Source organism: Phycodurus eques, chromosome 7, assembly GCF_024500275.1.
Source record: "Phycodurus eques isolate BA_2022a chromosome 7, UOR_Pequ_1.1, whole genome shotgun sequence".
In the NCBI taxonomy this organism is placed as follows: Eukaryota; Metazoa; Chordata; class Actinopteri; order Syngnathiformes; family Syngnathidae; genus Phycodurus; species Phycodurus eques.
In genome coordinates this window covers 19,850,519-19,873,391 of record NC_084531.1, presented here as the reverse complement: position 1 = coordinate 19,873,391, position 22,873 = coordinate 19,850,519, and the positions used below count along the sequence as shown (strand labels likewise).

Sequence of the window (22,873 nt, the reverse complement as noted above, 5' to 3'; positions counted from 1 at the left end):
GATGTGTATTATTTTATATTTATATCTCCAAACACATTCATTGGCTTGTTATTTTGTTGTTCAAGGTTGGTTAAGCTCCGCAAAAACGCGGTTCTAGCCAGGCCTATGTAACAAGTGTATTGTTTCACCAAATCACTTATTTCGATGTTTTTCGACTGCTTTTAACGATGGCTTAACAATGAGCATGGCTTTGACATCGTCCAGTCCTCGTCCTCACTTCGTGACACGTTTGTAAGAAACATGGTAAGAAGTGTAGCTTATTCGCTACCATGCAGGCGATGATCACGTTATGCACTGACACCGGACGCAAAGAGAACTTTCGCCTACGTGGCTTGGCGGCCGGGGGGCCGTCATAAAATAGCATGCACCAAGCAGCTGTTCAATATGGACGCTCTGGAAATGTCAGAGGCTGGATTTTTTTTTCATCCAAAAATATCCGGAACAATCAGTGTTACGGCCGTAACGAGTCAACGATCAGTGACTTGCGTAACAAAATACTGACATTCCGTAACATTTGGCAGCTCTGACTACTGCTTTACAGAAGCCATTATGCCTACTGCGAGACACTGCGACCCCCGCCTCGAAGGGAAGACACTGGTTCGAAGTGGAGTGATTTATTTGGGCACAATTGATAAGAGTGTAGAACATCCCAATGAGGGCCTACGGTATAATTGAGCATATAAATTTTGTTTTAATATCCATCCATCCATTTTCTGAGCCGCTTCTCCTCACTAGGGTCGCGGGCGTGCTGGAGCCTATCCCAGCTATCATCGGGCAGGAGGCGGGGTATACCCTGAACTGGTTGTCAGCCAATCGCAGGGGACATACAAACAAACAATCATTCACACTCACATTCACACCTACGGGCAATTTAGAGTCTCCAATTAATGCATGTTTTTGGGATGTGGGAGGAAACCGGAGTGCCCGGAGAAAACCCACGCAGGGACGAGGAGAACATGCAAACTCCACACAGGCGGGGCCAGGGATTGAACTCCGGTCCTCTGAACTGTGAGGCTGACGCTCTAACCAGCCCGTCACCGTGCAGCCCAATTTAAAATATACTGAATACAAATTCCCACTATTGCTTTTGTACATTAGTTTCATTTCCCATTTATTTAGATATATGTCTTTTCTTCAATTTACAATTCATCTCCACTCATCAGAATAGCTTTTTTTTTTTTTTTTTTTTTTTAAATAATTTTGTCCTACAATTTTTTTTCATCATCATTTTTTCAAAGAACTTCAGCTGCATCTATACTGCATCTATTGATTTTTGTATGTGTGCAAGATATGTTGGGTAGTGATAACAATCATTTCTTGCTTTACCTGCCAAATGAGCTATTGGTATATAATATGTTTGACGCAATTTTATTTTTGTAAATAGGTGGTTCCTGACACCAATACATTTGACTTCTCCAAATAAAAATATACCGTATACAGAGTACAACGCGTATTTCAAAAGTTAGCCATTTTTAGAGAGACAAAGCTGAGTATGAGTATGCACAAATATACACTTTAACAAAGTAAGAGAAAGCACTCGGCTTCACTGTATAAGATTGTGTGGGTGTGTTTACTGGCTGCCTACACCAAGCCACATGATGCCATCGCCACTGTGTTTCCAATCTTTACCTGAGGCCGAAGCTTTCATGCAGCACATCAGTGAGTCATCACATTACACATGACCTTGAGCTTCTCCAATGTGCCGCGACACTGTTCAGAAAAGCGACACAAAGGTATCAGCTCGTTGATCGCTCAAGATCCAAAAATTCATGCTGTATCTTTAATCGTGTTGGTTCCAGTATTGCCACGGTTGGAAAAGACAATAGTTAATTCTACTTCATATGGAAACGCAGCATGTTATATGATGCACAGTTCGATAAATGTTGTCCTGTTACTAAGCACACTAACTGATCAACAATAGTAGATGGCATCTACATTCAGACAGTAATGAAAATACATTTAGAAATTTGTCAAAAAATATTGTAAGGGTTATGTGCAGTAAGTGGCTGGCAGGCCTTTTCTACAAAAAGTAATGCACATAAAATTATATATATTTTTTAAGCCAAATGAATTGTTTTTATTTTTAAAAATTTAATTTTTTAATTTTATCAATTCAAATTGCATATGTACAGTATGTGGTAAGGGTTAGGGTTAGGATTGAGGCACGCTCTTTTCAGATTTATTCGCAGGGTGCAGAGTGAAAATTAAAGACTAGTCAGTGAGTCTACCGTCTAATTGAAAAAGCTACCTTTCATATAATCATGTTATACAATATTTACTTTGAAATTAAATAAAAACACAACGAATATACTGTACATACAAGTCAAAACTCACCCACTACAATAATAGCATATCAGCCTAAGCACTGAAGTCCTCATCCAATATAACAGTGGAATGGAAGAGTGATGGATCATATTTCAGAAGTTGATGGGATACAGGCCTGGATGGAGAAATATTGACTAACTCCACTTTGACATTCCCTCCCAGCAGACCATCAGGCCTTGTTGCCACAGCGACAACCGCTGTCTATAACATATGTCACTCACTGATCCACTCCACAGCTTCAGGGGCAACCTTGGACCGTTGCTTGTCCTTTTAGCCCCCTAATTGGACATAACACTGTCGCCCAAAAACATAATGGCAAGTCGTGAAGAAGCACAAACACTAACTGTAAAATCAATCTGGTTGCTATGCCATTATCACCCACAAGGCACTGACAAAGACGCCACTTGAGCCATTTTGAAACTTGTGAATGATGCACGTCACTTGTGGAGACAAAGCAACAAGGTCTCACAACTTTCAAGCATTTCAGCAATCATTCAATCTTCAAAGCCTTCACACTGGAAGAAATGGGATTACATAAACCCAAATATTTAATAAAATGTCACAGAATGTTCATTTGTATGATTTATATGCGCTGTTCAAAAGTTGTCAAACAGTTGCTACCTCAGCAAAACAGTATACAGTACATAGGAAAATTCTTGGCCGTGTTAAGTCGATTTGGGCTGTGTTATGGAGCTTGAACGTCTTTTCAGCTATTTTGACACAACCATGTTTCATTTTCACCGCTTCGCTATTTCAGTTCAGGTTAACTCTTTGTCCCTACAACCAAAACGTCCAAAGTAAAATGAGCTTCCTTCAAAATGCTAGACAATCAAGTAAAAAAAAAAAAAATAGTGAAATGTTAACCAATAAAGCACACACGGGTCAGAACATCCTAAATCTCAGTCCCACCTTGATACTCGATCCAACATATCCCCAAAACAACATGATTTACAGTATGTTGTTCAACGGCTTACTCCGATCAATTGTTGAAGCCTCTGACATCTGACATCATTTCTCATTGGAAATAAAAAGTGAGCTTCATGTGTAAACATGTAATAGTAATACTGTAGAGCAGTGGTTCTCAAACGTTTTTCACCAAGTATCACCTAAAAAAACAAAAATAAATAAATAAATAAAAAATACTTAGCTCTCCAAGTACTACCATCATGACCAATAAAAATACAGTAGTGTTCTTAAAAAAAAAAAAAAACGAGACAGGTTTTATTACTAAAAAAGTGTGTGTTTGTTATTATAAATGTTATTATAAGCCACAGTTTGAACATTAACACTGTGCCTAAATATAGGGGAAAATGTACTTAAATAATGATCAATGAAAATGTATAGCAAAAAAATTACAAATTGTAGCTAAATAAAAGTTTTAAATTAACAGTACTTAAAGATTAAATGCAATCAGACTGTACGTTAAAGGTGCCATATTTTACCAAACCAACTTTTTCTAGTATTTGGGATGTAATATTGTCTCTATGGTGCCTCAGTAAACGTGAAATATGAATTAAAATTGTCCACGCATTCCTGAGTTCCAGACGTTTTTCTGCCAAGAGGCCTGAAATCAGGTCATACGAATTTTTCGAGCTTATCTACGTTACTAGCAAAGATCTCCACCTACCTCTCCACTCCTGAGCCAGCGCCGTCAACATAAAAAACACATGTGCTCTCACAAGTGGGTCTTCTAAATGGAGGCAACCAATCAGATGAGAAGGGGGCGGTCTTAGCCAAAGTGGATACAAAACAGGGTCAAACCGAAGGGGTCTTTTCTGGACACTAGTATGACAAAACCAAGGTGATTTATGAAACGCAATTGACGCTTTTATACTAAGTCCGTGTTAGAGTCACTCTATGGAGGTCTGAATAGCCCAGAAATTGGACATTTAAAGTTACATGTTCTTAAGCACCGATTCTTTCATGTACCACTAGAGGGAGCACACATACCACACTTTGAGAATCACTGCTTGTTGAGCACAGAATCAAAACGCCAGAGAAAATGTTATGTGCTTCAAGTAAAATATATTTGCTTCATTGCGTCTCTGCTCAATGCGTGGAGTATCATTATATCCTACCTTTGAGGTTTCCATATCAGTTTCTTCCACTTCTTTTGCTTGGCCTATCAGTGAGGGTACAAAAAAGTAAGTGAGAGGCCTTGGTAGATTATCATATTTCTGTAAACATAATAAAAAGCTAGATTGGATGTGTATATAATATTGGAACATTTAAACAAAAGAATAAAAACAATTCTTGATTAAGATACTGCTAAATTATCATGACCTACATTCTTTTAAGAATCACACCACATATTCAGTGATAAAAGGAACAAGACCCACATTTTCCGTCATCTCTAAGTAAGATGTCACATAAAATGAACTGTATTTGTGTGTGTTTAATCGCATGGAGAGTACAAAGTAACACAGCCCCTTTCACTTCAGTGTCTGTGACTCAATAATAGGCGCCCACATGCACCATGAATCACTGTGATCACAGGGCCACAACTGCTCCTTCACCTATTTCTTCCATGTAGTTTTTTGCAGTGACACCTCACCATGACATTTGATGTTGCAGTCATTGATGTGTCAACATCTTTAGCAGATTTAATGCCTGCCAGTGTAACTGAAGATGTGAAATACTGTAAGTAACGTGTGATTACTTAAACAAGACACAGAGAAGAAGGATATTTTTCTTTGACCAAATTATTTGTCTCTTACAAGGTGGAGGCAAGCTACATAAAAATACATATATTCGCGTATCCGGAGGGTACATTAACCATGTCAGTAATTAAGGGCGACACTAACATGTACTGTACCTTAACGCACGTTGTGGAACAAATGTATCACAGAGGATGAAATTGGCCAGTTTTATGTTCATCATCAAAAGATATTTAAAAAACCCACTGGAGACCAAGTACAGAAAACCGTAATTCATGTGGTTCAGTCTATTTAAGGTTCATCCCCGTGGATATGCATCTAGATTGGTGTGTGTGTGTGTGCGCATGTGAAATTAAAGTGCATTAACTTGTGACCTGATGGTAAGTACAGAAGACATAAACATTACTGTAATCAGCATTTGATCATTAACTTTGAAATTGTGAATTACACAGTGAGTCACCAGAGGCCTTGAGATGATTCAGCAGTGGGGCCTGAATGCATACACATGGTCCACTAATACACAATGCGAAACACCATTGACATCATGCGTGGATCGATTTATACTAAACAAACATTAACGACCACAAGAAGAAAACAATATACTTTATTTTTTTTTTTTTTTGGAAAGGGTCTGTGTACATATATATATATATGGATATATATATATATACATACACAGACCCTTTCCAAAAAAAATTGATATAATGGAAAAGTTCATTTATTTCCATTATTTAAATTTAGTTTAATATACATTCCCACAATTTAAACAATTTAAAGTATTTGTTTATTTTTAGGCGGCACGAGAGCATCTGCATCACTTAGAGCATCTGCCTCACAGTTCTGAGGACTGGGGTTCAATCCCCGGCCCCGCCTGTGTGGAGTTTGCATGTTCTCCCCGTGCCTGCGTGGGTTTTCGCCGGGCACTCCGGTTTCTTCCCACATCTCAAAAACATGCATGGTAAGTTACTTCTGAGCCTGAGCCGACATAGGAAGTGCCTCAACTGGGCCAAGGAGAAGAAGAACTGGACTGTTGGCCAGTGGTCCAAGGTCCGCTTTGCCGATGAAAGTGTTCGGGAATCAAGGTCCAAGGGTTTGGAGGAAGACTGGTGAAGAACAGAACCCAAGCTGCTTGAGGTCCAGTGTGAAATATCCACAGTCAGTCATGATTTGGGGTGCAATGTCCAGTGCAGGTGTTGGTAGACTCCGCTTTCTTAAATCCAAGGTCACCGCAACAGTCTACCAAAATGTTTTAGAGGACTTCTGCTGAGGATCTGTATGGAGCTGCAGATTTCATCTTCCAGCAGGACCTGGTCCCTGCCCATACTGCCAGAAGCACCAAAACCTGGTTTGATGCCCATGCCATCACAGTGCTTGACTGGCCAGGCAACTCGCTGGATCTAAACCCCACTGAGAATCTATGGGGTATTATCAAGAGGAAAATGAGGGGCACCAGACCCAAGAACAAAGAAGAACTGACAGCAACCATCAAGGAAATCTGGGCTTCCATAACTCCCAGGCAATACCACAGGTTCATTGCCTCAATGCCACGGCGCATCAAGGCAGTATTTAAAGCAAAGGGATTCCCAAACAAGTATTGAAGATTAACATATCGTTTTGAAAGTACCTTATTTTGATTGATTTAATGTGACCCTAATTTCTTTGTTTTTTCTCTCCAAAAGCTGAGAAGTACTGGTAAATAGTGATTTCTTCACAGTATTAAATTTTTTTGAATTCCTGATTTCCTGGGTTTTATGAGCTGGAAGCCCATATTATGTAAAAATAAACACATGCATACTTGAAATTGTTTAAATTGTGGGCCCTAAATCTATAATCTATGAAAGTTTAACTTTGTGAATGGAATTATGGAAATAAATAAACTTTTCCATGATGTTATTATAATTTTTTTAAAGGGTCTGTATATAATATTATATTCCCTTGAATGAATATTAGAATTTACACCGATCTGATCGACCTGATCGGTATCGGCCGATAATTAGCATTTTAATGTCATAATTCGCCGATCCGTCATTGATCGGCTCTGGAAGACATTTACTCCGTGTCACCATCATGTACATTATATTTGAATCCAAAAGCTGGTTTATTTTTAGCCTCGTCGTGTGTCTTTTGACATACTGTAAATATCTGACCACCAATAAAGTTATTTTTAAAAAAAAACACGGCACTGCGGGACAGACAACACGTCTGAGACAGATAACATGTAATTCGTGGCTCAGACTATAAGACACATTTTGTCTTTCACGATTGCACTATGTCAGACTACTGCAATAAAATATTGTATTCCGATACCAAAGCATCCCGTTTTTACGGACAATGGGCTTCATCATCAACTCAAACGCGACCGGATACACTCGTTACCATGGCAACGACCACAATAATAGATCGAGCCGTGTGTTTATAAGAACAAAATGGGGAAAAACGTATGTCAGTGGTCACCAGTGCTCGGGAGAGGACTTTCGTTTAAGGCTTGCTTGAGGTATGTTCACATACATTTAATACAATACGGCTCGCAAGCAGGCAACAAAACGTTATGTAGCCTAGCAAGCTAGTGCTAGCACAAACGGTTCTACCGACGTTCTGTCGAATCATGCTCTAAAGCTTTGGTGTGTGTGAAGTAATTTAATCACAATAAAGTAATTTAATTACAGTAAGTTAGAACCCACTATTTCTGTCATGTTGCAATGTTGGTTTGGTTTGATTAGAATGCATGATCTGACGAGAGCAGTGATTTCCAACCTTTATGGAGCAAAGGAACTTATTTTACAATTGTAAAAACTCACGGCACACTGACAAACAAAAATGTCACAAAAAGTGGATACATTAATTACTGTACTTCCTGCCATCTAATAGAAGAACATTCATTTGTTCTGTCTGTCACTGTGCCTCACTGGCATAAATAGATGAACAAAGATGCGTTATTTATTGTAAATATATATTTTTTGAGCAATTAAGTACACAAGTATATATAGTTAATGAACAAGCCATTCAAATAGACACATCGCGCCATCTTGTGATCGGATCGGTGATCGGTTATCGTTTTTTTTTATACTTGCTGATCGGTGAGCGGCCCCAAAAATCCTGATCGTGTAAAGCCTAATGAATATCTTACTTATCCAGAATTTATTTTCTATTTGAGTTTATTGCACTGTATTTTCCAGATGCGTGTTAGAAGTAAAGCGAGATGCTCCTGCATACATTGTAGAGATAACTGCCAGGACAATTTAATGCTCAAAGGTAATTTAAATGAATCCAAGTTAAAAAACACATCTCATCTACAAAGACAGGAGCAGAGTAGTTGACAGAAATGTAAGAATACCAAATCCCAACAGGAAATGAATGATCACAATCAGGTTTATCTAATTTGGTCAGTGGTGCCAAAATGGCCATTTAATTCAGAGGAATATTACCGGTTGGCCGACAACAAATTAACAAATTAACATCATGCATCTTTTGAAATATTTATATGTATAATATCTTGATATTAATAATGCAGTCATACCAACAATGCAGAGGGTTACTTGTGCACCCAGATAACAAAAGGTAACAGAAATCCAACCTGACCTTCTGTTTGTGCATGGTGAACAGGTGGACACCATCCTGCCCTCTGTTCTAGCTCTCATGGCCTCTCTTCAATCACTTCAAATCTGCTCTTTTGTTGTCACTTGTCCAGAAAACATCACCAAGCCTCATTACATCCCCTCACCGCCTCCACAAGCAAAAAATCAGCTCGCTCTGGACCACAAGTCCCAAGGACGCAGAAGTGATTCACCTGTTTCTTCTAAACTTGCTGTTAGAAAGCCAGAAAATGTCCACACAGCAAGGACGCTTCTGTCTCAGCACAAATGCATCAAAAGAAAAGCTGTTCTCATTGTCTTAAATGTGTCATTAATACTGTCAAAAATAAACACGTGAAACAAGAAAATAGCCAGTTTGTTGCTCAGGCGGTGCCCAGCCTCGTTTCCAAACTCATCAAATGTGAGCCGCTGAGGCATGGCTGAGCAGTCGCACGAGGGAGGACGGCTCAAGGATGCGAGTGCTCTGATTGGCTGGCTGGCTATGGTGTGTGTAGGAGAAGGCCCCTTTGGTAGGCTCGCAAAGAATGGCTATGCTCGATCAGGGTGGTCCTTCACCTCCTTTCATCCCCCACTGCTCCTCTCCTTCACTCTTCCTCCCCTTCCCGTCGATGGGCAGCAAGGCAGATGAAACTAGGTTGTGAGCATCGCCAGATTCATCATTTTCGGACATATCTACCCTGGTTAAGCCCGTGACCTAATTTTACCAAGACGTGTTCTTACATCATGGTCATAGCATCACGCTGAGCTCGTGTGCAGCTGCAGCTGGACCCGCTGAGCGAGTGCACAGAGCTGACTGAGGAGGATCCAAACGCTTTCCACAAAACACAGCAGATGTTTTTTAGCATCAACAACCGCTTTTACCAGACACTTCATTAGGTACACCTGCACAATCGAATGATATCTCGGAGCTGGATGAATTTGTAGCTTTAGAGAGTTTTGTTTTCATTGACACTGTAAACAGAGGTACTTTCGGTCATTTTTATTTGTACTTCATCCAAATAAAAATGACCGTGGTCCTGCACACACACACACACACACACACACACACACACACACACACAAATACAGGGAAAAAATACAGACAAAGACAAACTTATGTTGAAGCTGTTTGTGTATTGCTTCTAACTTTTAATACAATCTAATACAATATACCCCCATTTATGACGGGGATACATTCCAGACTCACACTCACTAGATGAAAACCTGTGATAGAGGGACCATATTAAAAAACCTTTGAAAATAATCTCCCACACACTTAAAACACATTTCTAATTATTAAAACACACTTTTTAAACACATTATAAATGTGTTTGAGCACACACACAAAAAACACAAGCATAAAATGGATAAAAATGTTGTACCTATTATGGTGGCGGTGGGCTGTTGCCTGACGTTGATGTGTCTGCTGTTTTCGCTGATCTTTGGCTGACAGAAGCTCCTGCATGAGTGTCCTCACTGAGTTTGTGTTTTACTCTTCTCACAAAGTTAAATATATGGCTGAAAAAGTCCATCCAAAACTATGACTCTCCTTTCTGACATGCAAGGGCATAACAGGAAGTATACAGTGAAAATCCATGGAAAACGGTTGCTTGAAAAAAATGCAATGCTTGCGAACAATGAATCTCAATATAGTGGGACAATACTGTGCATTGATGCCTAAAATATGTGTGGTTCGCTATTCGCAAATTTACCTGTTCAAATGTTTTTTTATGTGGAGCCTATCCATTGCTGTTCCTGGAAAAACGCAGCAAATCACAGCGTTGGTGCTTTTTCTAAAATGCCCTAAAATACCACAAGATGGCACATAATCAGCATCTAATTGGAAAGTGGTAGATTGGTGTCGAGGAACTATGCTGGCGTGATACATCTGGAATGAGAGACGAGCGGAAAAGATTTTCGCCCCATGATCATGTGCAGGAGCACAAGCACTTTTATCCATATCAAATCATCTATAAGATGAGTTTGAAATGATATTCAACTGTTTTGGGCTCATAGTTTGCTATATATTTACACTTTATATGATTACTATAGACAATTCTAAAAATTTTAAGGAATGTCAAGTATTTGTGTTTTTTTTCCCTGTATCTTGCGAATATCGGGACAAAAGTATAATTTTAAATTCTTACTGCCAGCTCACCTACGTCCCTAATGACGACAAGCGGCATACAAAATGAATGGATATAGCTTAATCAGTAAAATATATTGTGGACATAATACGCAGTACTGTTGCTTTAACAATCACCCAATATGCAGAATGTGTGTTTTTGTGAGGCTCCAGTCTCGAAAGATCAGATTATGCTGAACTCCATCAGTGGAAGCCAACATCTCTCAAACCTCAGACAAAGATCGATACTCCCGCAACTGAGACGGAAGAGCAACGAGGACATTACATAGAAGACTAAAAAAGAACTGAGACAACAAATCTTTTGATCAAAATCTACTAATATATCAGCATCACAACGACCTCTGACAGTTAAAATAAGTACCATTTACACACAAAAAACACTTTAAACTAATATAAACACTAGCCTCTAGATACATTATGATCCTTGACTGAATGCAAGCAGGTACTCTAGCAGCCAGCCACTTCAACATACATTATTTAGACCTTCAGTTGCTGTAATAAAGTAATAAATCTTTGCGTGGAACACTTATGCCATTATGTACCTGCAGTGAGGTCATAACGGATGCAGACAACAAACATGAGATGGAAATCCTAACTCGATTTACTAAATATATTGTCGGTACTGTACACTAATTTTGGTTGTCCTAATTACCAACAAGGAAGGGAATATTTCAAGATATAATATTCTAAAATACGCTCATTCAAATGTAGGCTGCGTGTGCCCCCATTATCACAAAACAAGAGATTTAATTGTTCATATTATTCCATAAATACAGTACATAAAAATATAATGAGCTGTTTCAGTGAGATTTAGAAGTTTGTGTATTACCATCATATTTGTGACTACATTCTGATATATTTTTTTGCCCTCCTCAATGGGCAAACTGCATATTTTCAGCATTATTATTATTAGTAATGCAGATGAGATGGCATGCAGGTGCTTGTTCCTTCTGCTGAAGAAATTCTACATACAGAGTGGAGCTACCGAGTTGATGTGAGCTGATGTGGCATTTATGTGCTAATTCTTTGCTGAACATATTGATACGGGATATCAATGCAAACAGAATCAAAGTATTTCAATACTAATTTTCAGCAAGACCTATACAGACGTAACCAGCTGTTTCCATTCTCTGTGCAAACAAATCAGAAAAATTCTGCTTTCCTTTATAGTCACTGGCCAAAACCCAAGGTACAGCCATACTGTTCAATAAAATATATGAACTAATAGCTACATCTATCGAGTGCATATCCAACTATAACCACATTAATATACATTATGACAGTATCAAATAGGCAAATATCAAATGGGCATAATAAATCACTTAAATAGCAATTGTTAAAAATGTGATCGTGTAGAAGGATTGTTGATTAACTGAGTTTTGAAGCAATGGAGGCAAATGGCATAGAGGCGCTCTTGATTCATTCTCAACTAGTTTGTTGAGCAGTGCCATGCAACACTGGCATGGAAACGGGTTCAGAACACTCAGCAAGAGACACTTCCATCTCATTAAAAATGTTTAAAATAAATATTTAAAAAAAATATTTTCACCACAGAACTTGGTCAAATGCTCATCCCTAGTGTCAACTTTGTAAAGGCACCTAATGACGTGTCTGGTAGGAGTATATTTTCCATGTAAGATTAAACAAGGCACACACAAAACAAATTAAGTAGGATGTAAATATGAGAGCCTTTGTGTGTTGTGCAGTGAAGTACAGAGACACCTTGCGGCTTGCTCGCTCTGTCGGCACTCATTTCGCATGATCGACCAACTAACCAATACCAAAAAAGACACACACACACACACACACACATACACACTAGAGCGAACACACAGGCACCCCAAATACAAAATACCACCTCACTCCCCCTGACTAATTACCAAACATACGCATATGACCACATCCACATGACTACCCACTATAGTAATACATTTGACCAGCAGAGAGCACCAAAACATTGCAATACATAGATTAAGGTTAATTTTGCAACAGTCCATAGAATGATACATTTTTGAAAGAAGCCAGGATAACCACAGATTCATATCTGATCATCTGTCAACCATCATCACATCGTCACCCACCTTTTCAACTTTAACCCCATCACGAGGATACCTCTGGATATATCTACGAGCGAGCTGACCCGAGTTTGCTGCCTTACACACGAACACCTCCACAGCACTGTATCCACAGCTCACAAACCCCCCTTGTTTGTGTTTTTCCAGCAATCAAAGACAACAATGGCATTCCATGGCTTGCAACTGCATTGAGTACACAGGCAAAGCACATTTAGACACATAGTTTGTCACACACAAAACCGTCAATGTGTGTCACGTACGGGATGGTAGGGCTGGGGCCAGGCCAAATGGGGTGAAAACAGTAAAGGCAACCCCATTGTGTCCCACTTCAGTTCAAGCTCAACAACATACTCTGTTTTTGTAGGTCACAATGCACACTCACCTGATTTTGTCAGCTGCACTGTTAGACCTGCACACCGACAAACACAAGGAGAAAAACAATTTGAACTTGATCCTTCCTTCCGCATCAGAAATGTAAAACATTTGCTTTTGACATGGTATGGGCCTAACAATTAGCCCATTAATCATTCTGTTGATTATGTGGAATTGATTGTGGATTTATTGAGTCTGAAAGCAATTCAGGCTAAAAGGATTGCACTTCTTGGACACAACCAGAAGAGACTTATAATTCATTCTTGACTTAGGGTTCAGAACATTCAAGGAGATTGTCCCATTCCTTCATCGCAACCCTGATGAAAAGTATATGAAGTGTGTTTAAGCAGCCTAGCTAATGGGACTACATCAATAGCTCTGCATTTATTTCTTCAACTGTGTTTACTGAACGTCATAACATATTCATTCTTATTTACATGTTCATATTTCACAACAAGAAGTTGTAATTACTTGATGTTGTGTTGTGTGACGTATGTGAAGAGGTTTAGCACATAACCACTGCAAGTCACTAGATATTGTCTTTGAATTGTAAGTTATATCTACGTTTTAACTCTAAGTTCATTTGCAACAGCGTCTTTCACTACAGTTATATAAACATCACCGCTCTTGATATAATGACACAGTGACGTCTCGCTGAACCTCACAATCGTTTGCTGCGTCATCTTCACCCATGAGTCATATTACATGTCTTTTGCAAAGTCACAATGTGTTATTATATAAGCTGTAACATGCAGTTATAAGGAAGGAACTCCACAAGCACAATCCATTCCTGACAATGACAGCAAACCGGTCAGCGTCGCTGTACAGCCTGCAACAGCAGTACTAATTAGCCGGCAGCCTGCTGCTACTACACCAGAAAATACATCTGTAAATAAAGCATTCAGAAAACTGACTGCAGCTACACGGCTAGACGACGCGACACAGTAAAAAGTCACCAGAGTGCAGCGAGACTGACAGGAACGGAGGAGGCAGAGTCCGGAACAGGCTGCAGTGCAGCGCCCTCCAACCCCCCCCTAGCAGACATGCAGCTGTTTTACCTGCAGAGGAGACATGACATTCCGTGCCCTCTAAAGCCGGCCACAGAATGCCACTCGCCCTGCAAGAAGCTGCAAATGCCCCTCGCTAGAAGAGAGGAAAGCAGCCAGCCATTCCATGGGTACTGGTCCGACTTCATGCAAGTAGAGACCGTACCAGAACAGTGCGTAGGAGGAGAGACTCAGAGAAAGAAGCATGCGGAGAGGAGCACGGAACGAATAAGTGGAGGTTTGGTGAACGGTGCACGGAGCCGAAGACTGTTTACACTGGCTGGTGATACATTTAAAAATGTTTACACTTCAAAATATCCTTATACCTTGCAACACAAGTTTTGGGATCACGTTATACACTATATTCACATAAACATTTCTGTGTGGTGCCACAAGGCTATATGCTAGGACCATTTACATTGAATATAAAAAGAAAAATCTACACACCACTGTTCTCAAATGGCAAGTTTGTGTGATATGAAAAAAAGAGACCAAGATAAATCATTTTAAAACTTTTTACACCATGAATGTGACGTACATCCCGTACAACTCAATTGAAAATAGATCTTTTTGACTTTCTCAAAATCAAAATCAAAATTTTCATTTGGACCTGTTCAAAATTCCTTCTACCTTGACAAAAGCCCCACTTCCAGCTGAAGAAAATCAGTCCAAAAGCATAAGGCTGCCACCAACATGCTTCATTGTGGGTACAGTGATAAGCAGTGTTGTCTTTGTGCCAAACAAATTATGGCCCAAAGGTTCAACCTAGGTTTCACTGGACCATAACAAAATCTTCAAAACACACACACTTTTTAATAACTCTCATTAACTCTTGTTGGTTGGCCGAAACTACAAGTACGAAGAAAACACTAATTAAGTTCTTAACCAGAGTACATTTTGCTGTTCAAATAGTAAGTGAAATAGTTTAAATAAGGACACAATTTACCTCATACAAAATCGACATTCAGTAAATGTTGGTAATTTTGTTGTTGTGGTTGCTGTTGTAGTTATAAACCAACACTTATCCAGCCATCTATTTTCTAAATTGCTTAACTTGTTCAGAGTTGCAGGGGGAACTGGAGCCTATCTCAGCTGACTTCAAGCGAAAGTCAATACACCATCAGTGACTACAGACACACAATATTTGTTGTTTCTTATTTTCTTTTCTTCTTATTAAAAAACAACAACATACAGAAACACTTACTGATTTACATTAGACACATCATAACAGCTTAATTAAGGATTGGTGAGCAGGGAAAACATTAGAGTCAGACGGATTGTTATTGCCTGGAAAGAGAATGTGCCCTTCGAGTGGAGACTGTAGGAGACAATGTCTAATAGTGGTAGTATAGGTATTGTAGTGGGTATTATTAGTGATTACACTTCTCATCAAACCGTAGCAGCATGAGCTCCAGTAGGAGAGGATTCATACACAAACACGATCAAAACACACACTCGAAAACATTTCAAACATACAGCTCACCTCTCCTCTCTGATGAATGGAGTCAAGAAGCGAGTGGTGTCATCTTCATGGCTACTTTGTTGGCTGCTTTGCTGGCTGCTCTGTTGGCTGCTGCAGTCACATAGGAAGTTAAGTTATTTCTCCATTTATTCACGACTAATAACATATATGATGACATAGCCTACTTGCACCTGCAAACAAGAAGCACAGGTAGGAAATTTAAAATGGACAGCAAAGCAACTAGGACAGCAGAAATAATATTCACTACACCTTGTCCTCGTTATTAATGTAGGATTATTTTGCATCACAGCATGTTTGGTCCGGTGGGGAAAAAGTGTAGCATTATCCATTATGCTGCCCTAAATGTGTTGCAGTTACAGCTGAATCAGCTCAACTCCAAGCCACGAATGACTTAATCTGACTAACACAGATGCACCTATATGCACTACAATGCGAGAGCTCTGCAAACCCAGATACTTCTATTATGAAGTTACTAAAAAAAAAAAAACACACACTAAACATTATAGTACACACAGAGGAAGGTTGAATATTTTTTTCTTAAATGGTAGAAATAGTAATAGTCATTTTTCAAAATGATTTGGCACCTGAACATATTCATGTTTTAGGTCCCTCCATGCACATACGCCGAATTCACACAAGAGGGGGCTACATGATATCTATAAAACTATGACTATATTGCTTATGCTGACAAAAAAAAAATTCAAATTGAGATAAAAAAAAAAAAAGTAGGAAATACTACATATTAATTATTATCATGTTTCAGCATCCATATGGAAGTACTTGGCTATGCTATATAAAATAAAATAAAAAAAAACACAAATAAGATTCTTATTTATGGCCCTTTAAAAAAGTCACAATTGTTTTATACACCACTCTAATTCCATCAACAAAATCTTATGTAATGCTGACTATGTCATTTATTGGTGCTTTTGAAAACCGTGACGAGCACAAATTATATATAAAATATTTTGTAAAAAAAACAACAACAACAAAAAAACAACTCAGAGGAGAGTGAAATGCTTATTGCTGTGTCAAAGTTCAAGGCAGTCACGAGAATCCTCGCTGCCTGGGTTAAAGGATAACCAGACAACAATGCAAACAATATAAAGATTTTATAGTTTAGTGCTTGAGCTGGAATGTTTATTAGACTGTAGCCAATGTAGCTCAGGCTAGTCCATGCAGTATACAAAAATCAAGAACAGTCTAGAACATTTCTCATGCACATATTTTGTCCTTTTACTTCATTGTACTTTGAAAGGGTTCATGTTTGGGTTACATATTTCACATGAATCTTATATCTATAAGTTATTAAAATAAAAAAATGCTACATTTTATATTGTTTTTCTAAATTATACTGAATGTTAAAATCATAATTTCTAAATCACCTCATCTAGTTATTATAATGTATACATTAAAAATACAAATGATTAGTCTTAGTTATACAGCATCACAAAATGACCTCCAGTGACAATTAAGCTATTTCTTTCTTCTGTCAGTGCTGCCAAAAGTTAGAGAATAAAGTTGCTCTTAGTGGAAAATTACCTCATTAATTCACTCTTAATCTCTACAAAGTGCTCTAATCCCATTCCATCAGCAGCACCAATGCCCTTTAAGAGGCTGAACATCTTTTGTTAATTCAGCCCTGTAAAGTCATCGATCCATTTTCCGTACCGCTCATCCTCATTATAGTCACGGGCGTGCTGGAGCCTATCCCAGCTACTGTATCTTCGGGCGAGAGGCAGGTTACACCCTGAACTGGTCGCCAGCCAATCGCAGGGCATATATAAACAACCAACCATTTGCACTCACAATCACACCTACGGGCTGCTTAATGCTAAATTTACTGGGACTATTAAATGGACACTCCCAGAGCGTTGATTTAAGAAATAAATTCTAACCACTGAATTTACCTCAAGCTTTTTTATTATTATTATGTTTTAAAGCATAAGTAAGGTTTGTGCATGTGCTCAAACCACCATAGCAAATCAGTCACACAATTGTAAGTGCTGTTGCACAAAAAATTACCACAAATGCTGCACCTGCAAGCTATTCTGTAAGAGTGATTACATACTGTGGCTGTCATACGGGTAAGTGTATTTTTGGTTAGGGTCAACCAAGCGTTTATACTTGGATGCCGCCTTTTGGCTCTTGCTCACATGAAAACGGGATAAAGGTTAACAGGGCGTGGGCTTTCATTAAATTATTCATTCGTGATGTAGAGTTAATGCTATAGCGCTTTGAACATGACAGCAAGAATGTGTAACCTATATAACACGACATTGACATCCATTCCCAGAAGAGGTCAAGAAAATAATTGTATTGTTTGTGTAGAACTGATTGCCGATTAATTACTTCTTGAAGCAGTTAAGGCAAAATACTGGAAAGTGCCAAACCAGCAGTGGTGCTGCTTATTCAGTCACAACTGGTTTGCTGTCCAAAGAAGTAGAAAACAAGGTAAACTGAGTTATATCCACAAGGGTGTCGTCCACAGATTCTTATTCTGTTCAATACAACAATGGCAGCAATACAGGAGTTCAGAACTTTCAAAGATAAATTTTACCATAACATTAAAGATACCAAAAAAGTGACTTAATTTTTCCTATAGTCAATCAAGGTAAATGACTCAAATGGCTATCCATCTTTAGTTTTATTATTGTACAGCTAAATTAACAAACGTACTCATCAACATACAATATATATAATTCTAATTGGTTTCTGAATATGAATCAAACAAAAGTGGATCCACTTCCTATTTAAGTATCACATTAGGCCGCTCACTGCCATGCATCCATAACCCAGCTGCCTTCATTCATTTATCCATGCATTCATTCATTGTCTACCCTAAGATGTTAACTTTATTAATACTGTAGTAAGTTCTTTCAGTCACTAATGCAGTTAAACAAACTGATCACGAGCTGGTCACCTGCTCTGGTTTCACATCACATCTTCCAGGTTTCTTTCCATAAGAGAAATCGTTCGTGATGTCTGTCTCGTGTCCTTGGACTCTAATTTTTGGGCTCAAGCCGCATCCTAGTGTTTAAAGCCTTGCCTGTTAAACTAAGTTAATTTTTACTTAATACATAACTTGTGCTGTGTCAGGCTTGTAAGTCATTGGCGATCCTGACTCACAAGCTGGGTCAGTCAAGTGAGTCTTTTGAACGACTTTAGTTGTTGTGTGATTAATGTGACCTTCCTGATGAATGAACGTTTAATCAAAGTGCTCAATCATCCACTTTTATCTCTGAAATCTGTACTACGCTAGTCTTTAGTATTAGTATTGTACATAGTATTGAACAATAAATCTCAAATTCTTTATAACAAGTAGTAAAGCATTGCATTATTCTTTTAAATTCAGCTTGTGTATCAAAAAATAAATGTTTAGATAAATTAGGGCAATAAAGTTTGCGCAAAGATGCAGTTTCCTCAGAATTGTCCTTCAGGATTTCATTACATCGCCCCAGACAAGCAGTCTTACATGAATTCACCCACATACTCGAGGCATACACTCATCAACATTGAGAGACGTAACCAAACGCAAACTGATTAGATTAAGATTAATCTAACTGATGAGAAAAAAATGTGAATGTGAAATCTTGCAACATATTTGCAAAGACGGCGTAGTAGACTAAACACAAATATTTAAAAAAATACCCATTATAAAAGCATTGTAGATTCAAAAGTACCTAGTGTCGAGTGGAACAGTAACATTTCGTTCCAGTCAGATTAAAAATAACCAATACTTCAACTCAATTACATTTTGACCAATGTCCACTTATGTGAGCCCACAGCAATAAAATTCAAACCATTAATTTATGATGTTTTCAATACTTACTGTTTCATCACTTTCTGAATCCACACGACGTCCACAAGAGCAACGCTTGTAAAGCAAGAGAGCCAAGAATCCAATTAACTCCTGGTACTCATAATGTTTGTATATTAAGTGGGCAGTTTAAAAAGGAGTCAGTTGTGAAAAAAAAGGTGCATAATCATACAGAACCAGCAAAGTTTAGACACCGTTAGAAAAACATATGCAATTGCATTAATAAAATGTATTCTCTGTTATTATGATGTCATATAATATTTTGTTTTAAGGCCAGGACATGAAAGCAGACAGTGTTTCTCTCTCTCTTCAATTGTATTATCACTTTCCAGTGAGACAAAGTAAGATGACTGTGGTTGGGGGGCGCCAGCTGCATGAGACATGTGATAACGGCCTTTTCGTGTGTGCGTGTATATGTGTGTGTGTGTGTGTCTATATGACCTTGCCTAAGGAGAAAGAGGAGAAACTTCTTAGAACAGCCATCAGGCTCTATTTGCACTGTCTCCTTCATTAAATTGTATCTCTCATTGTTCTCAAAGTGCTTGTCATGTTTCCTGTCTAATAAAAGGTTAACATTGTTTTCCTCTAACAGACACACATTCTAAATTCTAAATTAGGACTCAGTATGGCTCCAGAAAAAGTGGAAACTGATAACGATAGTGTTATTCCACGATTTAGCCGCTTTCATGCGCCTCATTCTCAGGTGTGATCCTATGCCAGAAAAAGAAGGATGAGAGGAGGGCAGAGAAAGCAAAACGTGGTGAGAACAAGCGCCTTACTCTCAGGTATGATCATGCCAACACCGTGGAGAAAAGCAAGTGCTAATCTCACGGAGAGGTGAGCCTCTACTCGGGTACCACCTTCAGCTATGGTAAGACATCTCAATGATGATAGTGTTATTGTGGTAGTGAGGCTATGTGGTCAAACGTCTTCCTGTAAATCCTCTTCCGTTTCTTTTATTTTAACATGCCGTCTTTCACTGCGTGTGTCTATTAAGCTTAGTTTACATTAACCATTGACATAGCACAAAATGGCCACCACGTGCCACAATGCAATGTGGTTCCCAAGGCATACAGTGCTGTATGTGGAAAGGCTAAGATGTTGCACAGTGATTTGCTAGCAAACACAGTTATTTCTTCTTTAAAAAGTGTGTTTTCACTTATTTCTATATTGTACAGTATTAATTTTCAAACACATTCCGATTAAAAAATAAGGAAACTATAACGTCGTTCTGGGGCTGAAACAGATTAATTGCATTTCCATTCATTTCAATGGTAAACGTTCTTGAAGCGAGTCACGGAACAGATTACATTTGTGAACAGAGGTTCCACTGCATTTGTTTCCCATGTTAATTTCTGGAACAAGATCTTAATTTCTGGAACAGATCTTAAAAGGCCTCAAAACATGCAAGAGAGTACACATTAGCAATGCTTACTGGATAGAAAATAGTTCTGCATTCACAGCAGTAAAATATCTTCTCACAATTGTACATGACAAAACCATTAATATGTGGATAATTTATGACACTCCCACACCACTGGATTCTGAATAAATATGCTTTCTTAATGTCACAGTGCTGTCTGTAGCCTATAATAAGTACTAAGCCGAAAAAGTGGAGACTTCAAGGTGAGGGGAAGCAGGTCTGTGCCGATGGTCCACTGGATATAATGAGAGTTTCCTACTCAGAAATGATGCCTCTGGAGAGATGGAGTCCTGGAGAAAGACAAGCTACTGATGGTGTGAGTAATGAACCCATTCCCGTAACTAGCCTCCGAGGATCTACCAGAACTACCTGGCACCTCAAATAACAAGACTGCTAGAGAATTCATGTTGAAAATTCAACCTGGGTCTTGGTCTCAGTTCATTGATGTAATCTATTTTACCTTAATTTCCTTTGCCTTGTGTAATCGCTAACGCTTGCCCTCCGGCGTTTGAAGCTTCCTTTTGGATCCAAAGTGGAATGTCTGTTCAATAGTTCATTATGGTGGGCAAAATGAGACTGAGTTTGTTTACCTCATCTTCTGAATTGACATTGTTATTTAAAGTAAGACCACGTTTACCTGCTCGACTCAGACACTAGATATGTAACAACCAAGCATCTAGGGGGAGGCCAAATATTGAGATTATCTGATGCATGACCTGTACCACAGTTTACAAGCCAAATCTCAAATTGCAAATGGCCGTGTCTTCTTAGACCCTTGGATTTACAAAACACAATGTCTACAGTTATGCTCCCAAGAGATGTGCGGATGTCTCCTCAGTACTATGTTTCAGAAACTGAATAGTTTCTGCACCCAAAGACCACTGCAGGCCACCCTCACAATCTTTATTATTATTATAAGACAGAGTTGGGCAGCACTGCATCATATTAGCAACCGGTAAAATATTAATTGCTTTGAACTAAACAAAATCCTCAAAGTATTGGTGTTTGATTTTGCACTACCGATAAAATTTCTCGTGGAAAGAAATCTGAATATGCCAAAATATCACATCTGATATTCTAAAGATGTTAGTGGTATGTGATCCAATACATTAGTGAATTAGCATATGCTGTGAAGCAGCGTGGATTAAGGAGATGAGTGGCTCACGAGTGGGACAAGGAAAGCTGTGTAAGGAAGGCCCATACCAACCTGCTCTCACTGCCTTGCTCCTTCTTCTCTCTGACTTTCAGCCATTTCCTCAACAGGAAACGCTTCCGTCGTGGAGAGGCACTGGGCGTAGAGCAGCTAGACCACGAAGAGGGAGCATCTTCATCACTGGATGGGGTGATCTCAATGGATGGCAGCTGAAGGTATTCCTTGGAGCCAGAGTGCGAACGCCCCTTGAGGTGACCGCTGCTCAGCTGTCCCCTTTCCAGCCCTCTCTCACTGGGGACATTTCTCATGCGACGCATCTTGAAGCGTTTGCGGCGGAGCGTCGGAGTCGAGGAGCTGGATCTCATGGAGCAATCTGACACGGTGTTGTTAGCTCCGTCGGTATATACCGGTGCATCGTTTGGAACGCTCACTTGGAGGGAAGGAGGTCTCAGTGTGTCACTCATGGCCACTAAAACACTTCTTGATTCAATCCAGGAATGACGGATCTGGTGCTTGAAGGGTTAGAAATTGCTGAAGAACTGAAGGAAGCAGTCACAGTTTATATCCTTTCCTATTTGGTGGTCTTTGGTGGTCCTCACCTTGTTTCTTTAGTTGTAGTGCATTGAGCAAGTAAGTAATACGCCAGCCTGTAGACTGAAGTAATGACTGAAGTGTCCTGATAGCAGCTATCTTCGGTCCGACTGGTCGGTTTAATGATATCCATCTATTTTTTGGCTGGCTGGCTGACGGACTGAAGAGCAATCTTATAGTACAACACTCAACCTCTCGGGCTGGGGAGGA

The 22,873-nt window shown here is 39.1% G+C and overlaps 2 protein-coding genes across 3 annotated transcripts in view; both read right to left on the bottom strand.

Annotated features, from left to right (window-relative positions):
- LOC133404764 (protein Aster-B-like) overlaps positions 1–13,174 on the bottom strand; it is a 63,237-nt gene extending 50,063 nt beyond the window's left edge. The window contains exons 1-2 of one of the 2 annotated variants that reach the window (XM_061681015.1): positions 13,158–13,174; positions 4,404–4,447 (exon numbers count right to left, since the gene is read on the bottom strand). The gene's annotated coding sequence lies outside the window, so the exon portion shown is untranslated. Of the gene's footprint in view, positions 1–4,403; positions 4,448–12,781; positions 12,795–13,157 lie in introns of those variants that run through there. The other variant, XM_061681018.1, reaches the window with a different exon arrangement.
- Positions 9,114–22,536, bottom strand: LOC133405341 (uncharacterized). The gene is made up of 4 exons (XM_061682207.1): positions 22,127–22,536; positions 15,677–15,766; positions 13,158–13,184; positions 9,114–9,252 (listed from the first exon to the last, which is right to left on the bottom strand). The coding sequence occupies exons 1-4, from the start codon at positions 22,534–22,536 to the stop codon at positions 9,114–9,116; spliced, it is 666 nt and encodes a 221-aa protein (XP_061538191.1).
- Positions 22,537–22,873: the final 337 nt, after the last annotated feature.